The sequence below is a fragment of the Gavialis gangeticus genome, unplaced genomic scaffold (assembly GCF_001723915.1).
Source record: "Gavialis gangeticus isolate Ggan-Ray unplaced genomic scaffold, GavGan_comp1, whole genome shotgun sequence".
NCBI classification, from domain to species: Eukaryota; Metazoa; Chordata; order Crocodylia; family Gavialidae; genus Gavialis; species Gavialis gangeticus.
The window spans coordinates 4,559,461-4,573,803 of record NW_017728991.1 but is presented as its reverse complement, the minus strand read 5'-3'; the positions used below and the strand labels follow the sequence as shown (position 1 = coordinate 4,573,803).

Here is a 14,343-nt window from a genome sequence, read left to right as displayed (position 1 = left end):
GGCAGGGGCAGGCAATTATTTTGGGCAGAGGGCCGCTTCCCTAACTGTGGCAGGCTGTCGAGGGCCGCATAGGTAGCCCCGTCCCTTGACAGGTGCCCTGCCCCCTGGTCACTATCTTGAGACCAATGTCCCAATGTCTTTGGTCCCAAAACATTGGGACACTGGTCCCATGTCCCAGGGCCAGCACCAGTAGGGCCCAAAGCAGGACACAGGCTGGCAGGGGTCTGTGGAGCCAGGCTGGGCTGCACCAGCAGGGAGAAGGGGAGCTGACCCAGCTCCATAGAGCCCCTGCTGGCTGGGATCCCACACTCCTGCCACCCTGCTCTGGTCCCTGCCGGCACTGGCCCTGGCCCTGGGACACCAGTGTGGGCCCTGTGCTCCCACTGGCTCCCCGCCCACTCACTCCCAGTGCTCCCCACCCTGCGGTACCAGTGGGGGGCAGTGCACAGCCCCAACCCCCTGCTCACCGGCAGGGAAGAAGCTGGTGCTGAGTGCGGGAAAAAAAGTGGCCCCTCGTCTGCCCTGTGGTCGGCGCTCACAGCCCATGTGGGGCTGTCCTGAGCATGAACAGGCAGCCCCATGCAGGCTGGAAGCAGCTGCAGCTCCAGGCTTGCCCCTAGGGGCTGCACGCAGCGGCAGCAGCTGTGGCCCCCCCGCATGCTGCACTGGGCAGTGTTGGCTGCTGCTCCCGCTCCAGACAGCCCTGTGCGGGCTGCGAGCAGCTATAGCACGGAGCACCGGCCACGGGGCGGGGAAGGGCCACTTTCCTCTGCGCCAGGAAGGAGCAGGGAAGGAGCCCAGGGAAAAGCTCAGCGTGGGGGGAGAAAAACAGCCCCTCCCCCCACCGTGGCCGGTGCTCCCTGCTGCAGCTGCTTGCAGCCCGCATGGGGCTGCCCAGAGCATTTTTGACAGGGACCAAGGGCAGAGAAATATTAATTTTCTAAATTTTTTAGGGGCCCCGTGGGCCAGACAGAATGGCCTATGGGCTGTATTTTGCCCACCCCTGCTCTAAGCAAATAAGAAGTCTTTAAAACATGACAAGGTACTTGATTTAAAAAAAAAGTAAGAAACAAAAGATACTGAATCTGTAGCATTTCCTACTCAAAGTGTAAAAAATAGAGTGAGCAGCTCTGTAAACACAGGTATCATGTGAAGGTAATGTTTGGGCTTCAGTGTATGTGACACTGAGAAGCTCCAGAATAACGGCAGGTAAGAAAACGGAATGATTTAGTAAGGCATCCAGTTATCATACTGACTAGAGAAAATTAGCTTATTTATCCACATACCAAACTCATGTTATTCCTCCAAAATCAGGGACTGAAAATTGGGGTGCGCTTCTTAAGGAAACTAATTCTGAACAGTTTGGTTAAAAGAAAAAATATGTTTTCTTCATTTTGCCTTTCCAAAACCAGGTGCATGTTTTAATTAGGGGTGTGCAGTATGTGAATAAATGCAGGACACTGGAAGCACACTGTCCTGAATGGGAAAGAACATGGGGTGAAAAAGTGGTAGTCATGTGCTGGAGAACTTGACTGCAATGCATCAATAGCAACACACACACACACACACTTACTGAGGATATTCCATAGAGGAAAAACAGAAGAAATATCACAAAGGAACTACTCAGGGGAAATAGTGAAGAGGCTGTTGCAATGACTGCCATAAGAATGGACATGACAAAAATCAAGGTTGTGTATAACAGAACCCAGGAAAGCCTAGAAAAAAGGGGGAAAAAAACCCAATGAAGATTCACAGACCAAATCATTAATAGATACAACAACAACAACAACAACAACAACGTTAGCTAAATTATTATACTAGTCCAGAAAGCTGTACAAAAGGACAGGCATGGAATAAGCCAGAGCCCAAGCTGAAAGAAGTTCTTTTAAGTACAAATATTATTCTGAGCACCACTATTTTTACTTTAATACCAACTGTAGTGAGTAGGAAAAACAACTGCTATGAATCATCTACATTTTCTAATTGGCTTAATAAATTCCCTAGTAGCTGAACTGAAACAAGGTAAGTGAGAAGTATTTTTCAATAATTAAAGTAATTCTATTTAAAATTTAATACACTTGTCGGTCCAGAACTCGGGTAAGGTAACAAAATACTCTTCTGTACAAGAAAAAAAAGAGGTTAAAAAGTCAGGGAGCACTTTCCTTCAAAAAGAACAGATGCAGCCTGTGGATCTGTAATGTTTTACTTTGCTAATGACTCCACAGATTAGGTCTTTTACAATGCTTTACATTTTCAAAACATTGCATTAGACCTTCTCTAAGGCATATTATATTCATTTTAAGAATGAGCAGGGAGAGAAAATAAATAATGATGAAGGGCTTGCATCACAAAATGCCTGCAGCTAGGAGTCCCCATAGAGGTCATTCACTTAGTATCTGATGAAGTAGACTGTTGCTTACAAAAACTCCTGTCTCTCATGAACCATTCAGCCCAAAGTCAGGCAGAAGGAGGAACAAGGTGGCACCTTAGGGACTATCATGGCTAATCACCTCTCCACTGAAGCCCTTGTAATGACTCAGCCGGGGAAAAAGGACCATACTTGGTTTTACCTGAATAAGACCCTATGACAATGACCATTATTACTAAACACGCAAAACTAAGCCCCAAGTCATTTGTATCTGTATGTCCATTGCTGCAGTCCAATTAGCACAGCTGCAAACATGAACAATTCAGAACTGCAGTACATAATACCTATCAGCACAGAGAATGCAGTTTAAAAACTAAACATATGGATCCCTGTTTTTTCAGTTTTATCACAATCATGTACTCCTAGTCTTTGGGTTGGATGAATACGGCTGATGAACTCTGAAAAAGAGATCACGTGTCCCACTAATATAAAGAGAAGTGTTACAAAGCAGAATAATATGTCATATGCATAATGCAGCACTTAACTTACTCCCATCAAATCTGAAGTTTATTTTGAGAAATATTTTTATTAAACTAGAAGCATTATAGTAGTATAATATGGCATGTTTTAAATGAAATATTATTATTGTAATTACTTTACAAAGGGGATTGACAAATGATGAAATTAAAGTAGAACAGAGCATGGGGACTTAATGAGGAGTCTATGATGCATGGTAACTACATATGCCTGCAATTACTTTTAATAAGTGACAGCTAATATGAAGCATTTTACCTCTGAATTTAGAGAGTTAAAATGTCCGTGTTAACTTGCTTCAATTCGATAATTTGCCTGCACCTACCCAGCGCCAGATTACTATTATATTATAAATATCTATCTTAAAAAGATTTAACAGTATCATCAGAAATAAACCAAATCAAAGCAGAGCTTACTATAAATCACTATGACATAACATTTACTGTATTTTTTAGAAAAAGAAAAAAGTTATACTCACATACCAAAAGGCAGTGTCATGAAGTCCCAGTATTTTTAAAAATTCCTTCAGCTTCCTCTCCTTTTCTGCCACGATGTGAATTGCCAAATAGTACCCGAAGGGAGAAAAGGCTATTACTAGGTAAATTAAAATGATTGCACGGGGAAAGTGGTCTATTTCCATAACTGCAGCCTCTCCCATAACAACAGCTTTTGTTAATTCCAGTTGTTCCCTGACTGAATGATTAGTCTTCAGCTAAGAAAACGTAAAGAAGACTTTAATTGGTTTTGCACTGAAAAAAAATGTATTTTTAATATACTAATGTAAGCTCTACAGTAAAGTTAATGACTGGAAAAATGTGATGAATAGGCCCACATGCTTTGAAAGAGACATGTCCTTATTTTCCCCCAAGTCACAGAATATCAGAATCCAAAAAATGGGGGGAGAGGGAGTGACATCCTACGGGAAGATGGAGACAGCAAGTAAACAAAATGCAGCGATGCCCTCTTCCTACAAAAATGAGAATTACCATACCAGGAAGCAAGAAGGAATTGGTGAAAAAAGGGCCCATAACAAATACCTAGGAACAAAGCAACGGAGTAAATCCTACTGCAGTAGAAAGCTTTTAGGTTACATAATCATTAACTTCAGCTCAGTAGGCAAAAGCTCTCACACTGCCAGATGTAGTCCAGTGTATTAATTTCTTTTATGGGAAGCAGATGTCCCAAAGGTTTGTTTCCTGTTTCTGCTAGTTCACAGGATGACAAAGCACTCATAGTGAGAAATGGCTCACCTGACGGGCTATTCACAGTGCAAACCAGAGGCAATATTCCAGCTAACATAAACACACATTTGGGCTAGTTGCAAGCTAATTAGTTCACACATGGACAGCAGTACAGCTATGGCATCATGAGCTGGACCAGGCTTTCTGGAACTCCAGGTAAAAGCTTGGTGGCTGAAATGTGGGCTGCCACATCGACACTGCTATTGGACCTGAGCAGCGATCACATGCCTGGACTGCAACATAAATGTGCTCTCCACCTTACAGAAAGGCTAAAATCTCATCTTGTGGCCAATGCTGCATGTTCCTCCGTGAGAAATTCTAGAAAATGTTTTGTTTTTTTTTAAATCACTGCAGTCCTCAGTGATAAAACTAAGTTTTCAGCCAAGCAGTTTGCCAATATCAAGAAAGGCAGATACTGCCCTAGTGGTATTTTTACAGTACCCACTATATATATGTACAGTGAGTACTGAAAAGCAACCAAAAGTATTCCAATGGGATGAGTAATACTGCTTTTTAGAATCTCCAGGGGTAATTCTTGTTCTGAAAGGGTAGTATTTCATAAATACATATTCCCAGGTGTTCATGCCCTGAGGGCTTGCTGCAGTTTTCTAGGCATCGAGCTGTAGCTTAATAAAGGTATGCAGCTTACTCTGAAGTTTAAACACAGGGATCCAACACCAGTAATGGTTTTATTTCACATAAATGTAGCCTGTGTTAGCTGGATAAATGCTATCGAAAAAGACTACATCTAAACCAAATAGTTACATTATTTCTGGAGCAGAAATGCATGTTGTGGAATCAAGAACATCCCTGATTTCTTGCTAGCCAAAACTTCTAGTGCATTTATGCTTTCCATTCTCTGCCTTTACAAATATATCAGATGGGGACACTTGTCTTCCCAGCAACAAGCAGGACATTAAAATGTTCTCTCTTGTTACGACCAAGCATGTTCAAACGAATGAATTCTAAATTGCAATAAACACTAACATTAACTTAGTCAAAAAATTAAAGGATCAAATTTTATAACAGTTTATTTATGGGACAGAATACTCTGATATAATGGGAAAGAAAGATTTTAACTTGCTACAGTACATCAAACACCATTTTGCAGCCAACTGTTGGTGAGTGTAAATATTTTAATGACAGCCAGCATATACACATAACACTCATTTAGACATAAAAGGATTTACAAGCATGACTGCAATTCAGTTAGGTGAGGAGACTGGTTTGTGTTAATAAAAGACAAGATGTCTGATGCAAACCAATTTTAGTACACTTTATCTGTTAACAACACAAAACGTTATTACAGACGAAATTCAAAGGATATTAACCTCTTTATTTCATTATGCTACTTATTTATATTTACCTGAATAATTGCAGCATCAATGCAAGCTTGTAGAGCTGCAAATCCTGAACGCCAATATTCAACCGATTCACATCCGTTCAATGAACTGGAACAACTGGCTATAGAAAAATCAAAGACATTTTTAAAGCACATACCTGGAGTTGCTTTCTTTTTTTTTTTTAATAACAATGTACAAACACTAATGATTGAAACAACTGCTTATTAATAATGATAGAAAAACTTCAGTAAAGCCAAAAAGCATATACAAAGTAATCTCATTTGCAACACTGCACTCAAAAGGTACTTTCCAAAGTAATCAGAAAGCTGGAACAGAAGTTAAGATGCTAGAAAGTCTATAGCAGCTCTGTAAAAAAGATAATGGGATATGATGATGAGCCACAGGCTAATCCCTCAGCCTCTCTGAGCAATGCAGGCCGGAAAAAAATTGAAAACAACTATTCCATAGTATGGATTGGAAAGCCTGCAGTATTATTTTAATGAAAGAACAAATCACTTTGAAATATATGCAAGTATGACAAGGATTCCAAGCCACAGAATGCTAGATGATCTGCATATGGACACAGAAAGACAAGGAAATGAAATAGTGAGAAGTGAATTCCACAATATTTTCATGACAGATTATTAATTTATGAAAAACTTATTGACATACCAACTGACACACATATACGAAGTCCAGATTTATCATTTCTCTGGTGAGGTTAAAGACAAGAGAAAAAGGAGGGACAAGGTGTATCTATCTTCCAAGTGACACCTACTTCTGTTGAAGAAGCTAACTTTTAGCTCAAATGCTGAGGAGGCTGCCAGCTCTTCTTACATTTCACCTGCATTGTATTTTTCAGTTTCCCAGGAAGTAGACCTCTGCATGAATTGTTGGTCTTACTGAAGGCAATGTAAACAGTCTCATAGGCTTAATAGACAAGTTCTTCCCCCTCATCTTTTCTACACTTGTGAAGAGCTTCATAACAAATGTGCTCTATGATGCCATCAGGTTATTACCAACACAGAAAGAAGATTATCTATTGCCTTAGTCTTCCCTAGCACCATTCATAAATACAGGGGAAAAAACCTACACTTTTTTGTGGAAGGTCCTGGTCTAAACTCCAGTCCAGCACACCACCCCAAAGAGATTTTCTTGCTTTCATACTGTTTCATTGACACTATCACCATCATTGATAATGCCGTCAGGTGTTGTCACATCACACATGAGGTGGCAAAACTTTTATTTAGCGTCACACGAAAACTAGGTCAAAGCTTCCTAGTTCAAGTCCTTAAAAACAATTAGCACGTGTATTTTACCTCTTGATTCCATGTAAATGGAAGACATCGTGACAGCATTAGGAAATCTAAGCTGGTAGGACATGGAATCTTTGAAAACTATGCCCACAAAGTTTGATGATTTAAACATGCTAGCATCTTGTAATTCTTCTTCACTTAAATATTCTTCTGTAATTATGCCTGAAAAATAGAATATGAATAGCTGTGGGAATTAACTGGGACAGTGAAATGAAACCAAGAGTGTTTCAGCAGCTCTATGTTCTTAGTAAATGCTATATTATTATATTGATTCCATTATTGTGCTACTAATTTCCATGGAGATGACAGTAAGTCACAGCATTTGATGAACTGTTTAAGGAAGACGACACGTAATAATGGAACATGAAATCTTGCAGTTACACAGAAGGGTTTATTGTTGCCACATATCACTAAATCATAGACTGCATTAGGCAGAAGATGAATCAGCAAAATGGGATACTCAAAGAAAATAGTGTTTCTTATAGTACATCTGATTCTTTTTCCTGTGGCAGTCATACATGAGTTTGTACCGAAACATCACCCCAGCAAAAAATATATTCAAAGTGTTTTTTTTTTTAATGACAGGAGAAGGGAATGGATGTCACTGCTAGTAGCACAGCTGTGTCAGCAGCATAACAGCAGCACAACTGATGGTTTTGTTTTTTTTTAAACAAATCATGTTCAAAACCAAGCACATGATACAGTGCTCACCAATACCATCACTGCTACTCAAGTCACTACTTCTGTAGTAGCAACTAGGCTCCAAGACTGAAAGCCCCAACTAAAAATAGCTGTAAACTGAAACCATCTTCTTGCACTGACCACAGGACGGCAAGTAGAATAGCAGTCACTACATCTATTGACTACTGCGGGGTGACAATCTTTTTTAGTCTGCTGAGGCCTGATTCTAAAACTTTCTTTCAAATAGGCAATACTTTATTTCAGTGTGACAACTTGTGTGAGAAAGGGTAACTTATTTAGGAAAGGGCTACAGCATGTTACTAGGAAAGGGAAGCTCCTTTAAGATATCCAGGAAGGGATTTTCCTGTTCCTTATCTATTCTGTTCACTCTATGGACCTGCTGAGGACAAGTTTCATCAGTCACACAAGTGTAACAATCCTGCAGTTCCCAACACAATACTACACAAACAAGGATGTGAGATGAACCTGGAAGAACAAAAATATGTAGGTTTATAATACCTACCATCTGCGAAGAAATCAGAATCCACTTTCTGCATGATCCTTCTTGTCATATTGGTCACTGGGGTATATCCAAGAATGAAATCGACAAGCATGGAAGTGTCTAGAGAACCAAGATCTGTGTCAGGCACCGCACCATATTTTCTATTAGGATGCATCATGCTCATTAATATTAGCCAAAATAAAAAGAATAGTGGAAACAGGATTTCCTGTACGAAAGATAACAAGACAATGATATGAGACAATTAAGAAGAACAATAACAGGAACTCACACCAAAACCTGATTTATAATTTTATTTAAATTTATAATTCAATTGCAAAGCTTTTTGAATGTTCTTTGTTTTACCAATGATGGTTTTTCAATTATAGTGGCTTCTGTAGCACTAGAGCATGATTTTGCTAACCTGAACACAACAGAAGTTGAGATACAAGTGAACAATCCTAACTGCTGGGAACTTATAAACCAAACATCAGTGTACCATTATGCTGTAGCCAGCAAGACTGGATGCAGCTGAAGGCAGAACTGGTTTTTCAAATTATTTCCTACATACAACATTTTAAATGTGTGAATGCACATATGTATTTAGGTGTGTATGCGCACGTGCACAAGTGTAGAAGTTTGGATCTAGTGTTCTAGTTATATTTTGGTCCTCATACCAAGGTTATGCATATGGATACACAAAGTCATGTCATTATCAGACAGAAGATTATAGCTGTGTTTCTGGATTCTAATTCGTCCGTTCACATCCTGTGCAAAACTGAATAAGTCACTACCTTGTCTGCAACTATAGTCCCATTAGCAACCCCCACCATCCACACCTGCATATTAGATGGCTTCATTAATTTTTTAATACAGTACTTCAACTTTCTAGGATGAACGATGCAACACTTGCCCAAAGTATTATGCTATCCTCAAGGTATATCTTTGATTGTTCAAACTGTGCTTAAAAGTACTCCTGGCAAGCAGTTCTATTAAGCTAAATATCCGTATCACTTAATTATTCTTGGTATACAGAATACAAAGCCAAGTTTAGAACAGTCACTTGTGTCTATGTAAATGTGCACAACAATAAATAGTGTTACTTAATCCTGATTTGTTAGTCTGGGGTACTCAAACTTCAGCTGGCCCATGGGGCCCTGTCATTTGGCCCACAGGGTTTCCCTCAGGTCTGGAAATTTTGCAGGACAGGATGGTGGCAATTAACACTGCCATCACTCCTCTGTTGCCAAATTTCCAAGCCCTGAGGGCCAGAGAACATGGTCCTGTGCATGATCCAATCCTAGGCACAGAGCCGGGGCCACACACCAGGTTAGCACCGCTGACCCTCAAATTGATCCTGCACTACTTGTCTAGCCTGCAGCTCAAAGGTTGGGCCCTACTATTTTAGTTAACTTTCTAGAGAGTTTAACTGACAAAGGAACAGAACTTGCCATAGTGCCACATAAAGGCAGTTTGCCAGACTGTTTTCTGTGTATGTTAAAAACTAAAATACATTTGAGACTAAAGAATCACAAGAATGTTTCTAAAGAAGCCTATTTATTTCAAACCCTACCTCAGACCAGTCAGCTATCCCCTCAAGCTGTGACAACACACACAAAACCTACTTCTCTCTCTAATTCTGCCAGTTCTTCCAATTTAAACCATGAAAGATACGGGCCCAACAACCAGAAAATGAGCACTTAATTTACCTGTACACTGCTCTTTTTCGTCCTGCATTTAACAAGGTAGTTCTTGAATAAGAGAGCTTTGGTTTGCCTCCATATCCCTGTCTCTTTTGGAATTTCCACAGCCATTTTTCAGGCCTGTTAAAACAATACAAAACATTTGAAGTGACAAAGTGCTGAACCTGTTAGGATTAAAAAAAATAAAATAAAAACGTGCCAGCTAATTATATTGTTTTACTCCATGGATAAGCTGCTTCCCATTATACATGCTAGATCTCCTATTACCGTAAGAAGCTGTCAGCACAGAATTACATTGTACAGTTATATGACTCAGATGTCAAAAAATGGGCTGCCTTGTGGCCTGGGCATTGCAATAAAGCTTTTTTGAGAAAGGCTTCTTCTTAAAGAAACTAAATCTCTATAATCCTTAGAGTTAGGAATTAACATCACTTAAAATATAAAGCAAGGGTAAAATAATGCAGTGAGAAAGACTTGACTCTAACAAGTCTGAAGCAATACCCCCAGGTGATGTGAACTACCTTCTGTATTACAGCAGCACAGCCACTCCAAAGCCTATTGATAAAAAGACAGCTTTGTTTACTATTTCATGATGATCAAATACACAAGAACAAAGAGGGACTCATCACATTATGAAAACCATGTGATCTGCTGTTAGTACCATCTTACCAGCCTGAATTCTGGGAGAGCATCAGTGCTTTTTATTTTAATAACTGGATCCCTCATTAGACTGACCTATGAGTTATATAATGCTGGTGTGCTCTGTCCTTTGAAGAAATGGATTTAAAGAGGCAGCTTCAGAGGCTTCCAAGACATACCTAGTCTAGCAACCTGAATACAGGCTGAAGAACAGTCCTGGGTTTTAATCCCAGTTCTTGCTGTGAGGCTTTGGATAATTCAGTCTCTGTGTATCTTAATTTTTCCAGCTGTGAAACAGGAATAATAATAGTTACCTGCATAAACAAAAATATTCTGAGAATTAGTTTATGTTTGTGTACCACTTCGAAGAAATAAATTAAACTATGCTAAATAAATACCATAACCATCCCTTTCTCCTTGTCCCACGGTGGGTGAAAACATGAGGTGACACAGAATCCTCGGATGGAATTTTAAGTACATAACTTAGATCAGTAACCTCCTATTTATGGCACTATAGATTCATAGCATGTCGGTCCTCAGACAGAAGGCTGGAAAGGGCTGGGACAATGCCAGAAAGGCAAAAACCTTGCCATTTCTACACAAGGGAATCGATTCAATTTTCTAACCATTTCTTTAGGAAAAAAGAATACCATGGGCAGCTGGTCTTACCCCAAGTGCATACCATAAATGTCTGTCATATCAAGGTGCTTTGTAGATAAATGCAGTCATTCCTAAGGCTCTATACCAGACATCAGTTCAGATTTTGTATGAGAAACAATTCATAATGATGTACTAAGTGTATAGTCCATACACTACCATACTATTATTGTTATAAGCATAGGTAAATATTTTTGGTTGCTGTACATTCAAAGTGTAGGCAACAACACCCATTTACTCTCCTAACTTGTAGACAGACATCTGGCTGTTTACAGCTCCTATGCTGCATCATCATCACATGGAAGTTTACTTTCTACAATGCAGAGATCATCTGATCAAGGTAACACGCTCCACTAAGCTGAAGCTGGTTTATTACTATAAAAGTACAGCGGCACTGAAACATTTAGTAAAATGATCTATTCATAGGCAGACATTCATGTCACACTACTACTTTATAAGGGGAGCGTGGGGAGGCAAAAAAAAAATCCATGCTCACTACTTATTTAGGCTCCACTCTTGAATTCAAATATATCCAGGCTTTTGTACAGAGCTTCATTGACTTCACTGGGTTTCCAGGTGAGCATAAAAGTCCACCCATGCAGAACCAGTTGCAGTAGCAGGTCCTTAAAGGGTCATATTTTTTTAAATCCAGAAAGGTCAGTTTCATAGACAGATTCCATCCAGAGTCAAAGAAAATCCTTCGTCCTCTACATTTCAAGTACTTCTAGGTCTTAAAAGAAAAGAAAAAAACAAAACAAAACAAATTATTTAAATATCAACCCATGTTAATAATTAATTCCTAGGGGAAAAGCAAGCAGATTTAATTTCTCTGGAGATTTTCAAGTCAACCGCCTTAAAACAATGAAAATATATAGTGCTGTGACAAGATAAAAATGCAGTTGCTGTTTACAGACGGTGAAGTGAAAATGAATTTGTCTCTTCACACAACGTGTATTCATTAGCATATGCATTTTCACTGTTTGACATTCAGGAACAGAATTAAAAGGAAGCATTGCAAAAACTATCGGATCTCATAAGCACTTACACATACAAGTAGGTCCAGAGATTTGCACACTGTACGTCTGCCTAAGGGCTACCACTGCATTGCCCCCCCCCTTTACATTTTACTGTTTTAAGATGCATAACAATAGAGCCTATAGTTTCGCAGCATGCTATTTAAGGTTAGTTTTCACCTTTAAGTTTTCCTACCCAGTAAAAATTTTTCCATGTATTCAACACAATGCATCTATGCACCAATTCACTCTAATCCATTAGAGATTCACAGAAACATCCCTTCAAAATAAATAAACAAAATAGCGTTAATTTACTTCCTATTATTAAATGTAGTAAGATGCTCTCAGGATGACTGAATTTAACTTCCCTGAGACTATAGAAGGACCATGCTATACCCTGATGGAAAATGCAAATTTTCAGATGTCCACCAACAGAAATATGAATATGAATATGCACGATGAAGAAAAAAATGCATCCGCTGTCAAGACATTTATATGAAAGGCCTAAACAAATGCTATTTTATATGATTAGCCTAAGTAAATAGACATTTGTACTAATTTAACCCCATTTGGGATGAAATAAATATTTCTCATTTAAAAATTATGTCTATTTTTATGTCTACTTTTAACCTAAGTAGACATAAATGGAAAGGCTCTTTGCCAACAAACGCCCTTTACAACCGTAGCCACTTCCTTACAGTCTTCACCGGTAAGAGAAGTGGTTTAAAAGCAAGACAACCTGTGGGTATTTTGACCAAAGCACTCTCAGGTAAAATGATCCTTTTTTTAGTTTCTTGCCACGGATGGCATACAGACACTTATTTCAACACCGCAAAACAACAGCCATTGTGCTTAGATGGACAGTATATCTACCAGGCAAGATTTTTCTTGAAATATGTCTGCTAGGACAGTCATCCTAGAAGCCAGTCTGGTTGTCTTCGGTTTCATATCAATAGAGGACAGAGGACAACCAGACTGTCCTCAATGACGGCCATCCTATGATAGAGACTTGACCTCTGTCTTCCACTGATATGAAACTGGATGCCTTTATGTCCTCTATTTTTATCTTGAAAAATTTTGTCTTGAAAAATCTTGAAGAGAAAAACAGAGGACATAAAGGTGTTCGGTTTCGTATCAACAGATGACGGAAGTCAAGTCTCTATCACAGGGTGCCCATCATCGAGGACAGTCCAGTTGTCCTCTATTGATACCAAACCCAATGCCTTTATGTCCCCTGTTCTTCTCTTCAAGATTATTTTCTCTTCAAGATTATTTTTCAAGAGAAAAACAGAGGGCATCAAGGCACTGGGTTAGAGAGTAGAAGACAACTGGGCTGTCTTTGATGACAGCCACCCTAATGTCTGCCCGTGACCTTTCCACACCAAACGTCGCATCCAAACTTCAACCTTGTTCCTTAACGCTGAAAAGGAAAGTAAAGGGTGAGCTTAAAGTGGCTCGTCACGAGAAAAACAGGATATAAAGTTGTCCGGTTTCGTATCAATAGAGGACAGAGGACAAGCGGGCTATCCTCAATGACAGCCACCCTGTGACAGAGACTTGACCTCCATTCTCTATTGATATGAAACCCAACGCCTTTATGTCCTCTATTTTTCTCTTCAAGATTATTTTCCAAGGGAAAAATGGAGAACATAAAGGCGTCCGGTTTCGTATCAATACAGGACAACCAGGCTGTCCTCGATGATGGCCGCCCTAATGTCGACCCATGACCTTTCCATACCAAACGCCGCATCCAAACTTGACCTCTGTCCTCTATCGATACCAAACCCCACGCCTTGATGTCCTCCATTTCTCTCTCGAAGATTATGTTCTCTTCCAGATTATTTTTCAAAAGAAAAGCAGAGGACATCAAGGCGTGCGGCTTGGTATCCACACAGGACGGAGGGCAAGTCTCTGCCATAGGATCATCGAGGACAGTCCAGCTGTCCTCTATAGATACGAAACCCGACGCCTTTACAGCCTCTATTTTTCTCTTCAAAGATGACTTTCTCTTCCAGGTTGTTTTTCAAGAGAAAAACGGAGGACGTCGAGGTTTGGTATAAACGGAGGACAACCGACGGCCACCCCGGTGTGATCTTTCCGCAGCAACTCCGACCTGGCTGACACGCCGCGAAGGGCTGAATCAGGAGGGGCTCACGAGCAGCAGCCGAGTGAAAAAAGAAGACAGGCAGATGTGCGACCCGCGTTTCGGCCTCCCCTCCTCCCCGGCAGCCGGCACCGCCGCTACCTCCCCCTCAGCCCCGGGGCCGCAGCGATGGCGCCGCTGCCACCCCGGCCCCGGCCCCGGCCCCGCGCTTACCGCCGCAGCACCCAGCTCCCGCCGCCTCGGGC

General features: G+C 40.4%; 1 protein-coding gene across 4 annotated transcripts in view; it reads right to left on the bottom strand.

Moving 5' to 3' along the window:
• ABCA5 (ATP binding cassette subfamily A member 5) overlaps window positions 1–14,334 on the bottom strand; it is a 51,924-nt gene extending 37,590 nt beyond the window's left edge. Inside the window, exons 1-10 of one of the 4 annotated variants that reach the window (XM_019516258.1) lie at window positions 14,312–14,334; window positions 11,831–11,833; window positions 11,478–11,711; window positions 10,421–10,638; window positions 9,692–9,805; window positions 8,007–8,211; window positions 6,806–6,964; window positions 5,510–5,607; window positions 3,385–3,614; window positions 1,574–1,715 (exon numbers count right to left, since the gene is read on the bottom strand). In XM_019516258.1, coding sequence (XP_019371803.1) covers window positions 1,574–1,715; window positions 3,385–3,614; window positions 5,510–5,607; window positions 6,806–6,964; window positions 8,007–8,211; window positions 9,692–9,796 — 939 coding nt within the window. In that variant the 5' untranslated portion in view covers window positions 9,797–9,805; window positions 10,421–10,638; window positions 11,478–11,711; window positions 11,831–11,833; window positions 14,312–14,334. The remainder of the gene's footprint in view (window positions 1–1,573; window positions 1,716–3,384; window positions 3,615–5,509; window positions 5,608–6,805; window positions 6,965–8,006; window positions 8,212–9,691; window positions 9,806–10,420; window positions 10,639–11,477; window positions 11,712–11,830; window positions 11,834–14,311) is intronic. The other 3 variants (XM_019516278.1, XM_019516267.1, XM_019516289.1) reach the window with 3 other exon arrangements.
• Between the last annotated feature and the right edge of the window lie 9 nt (window positions 14,335–14,343).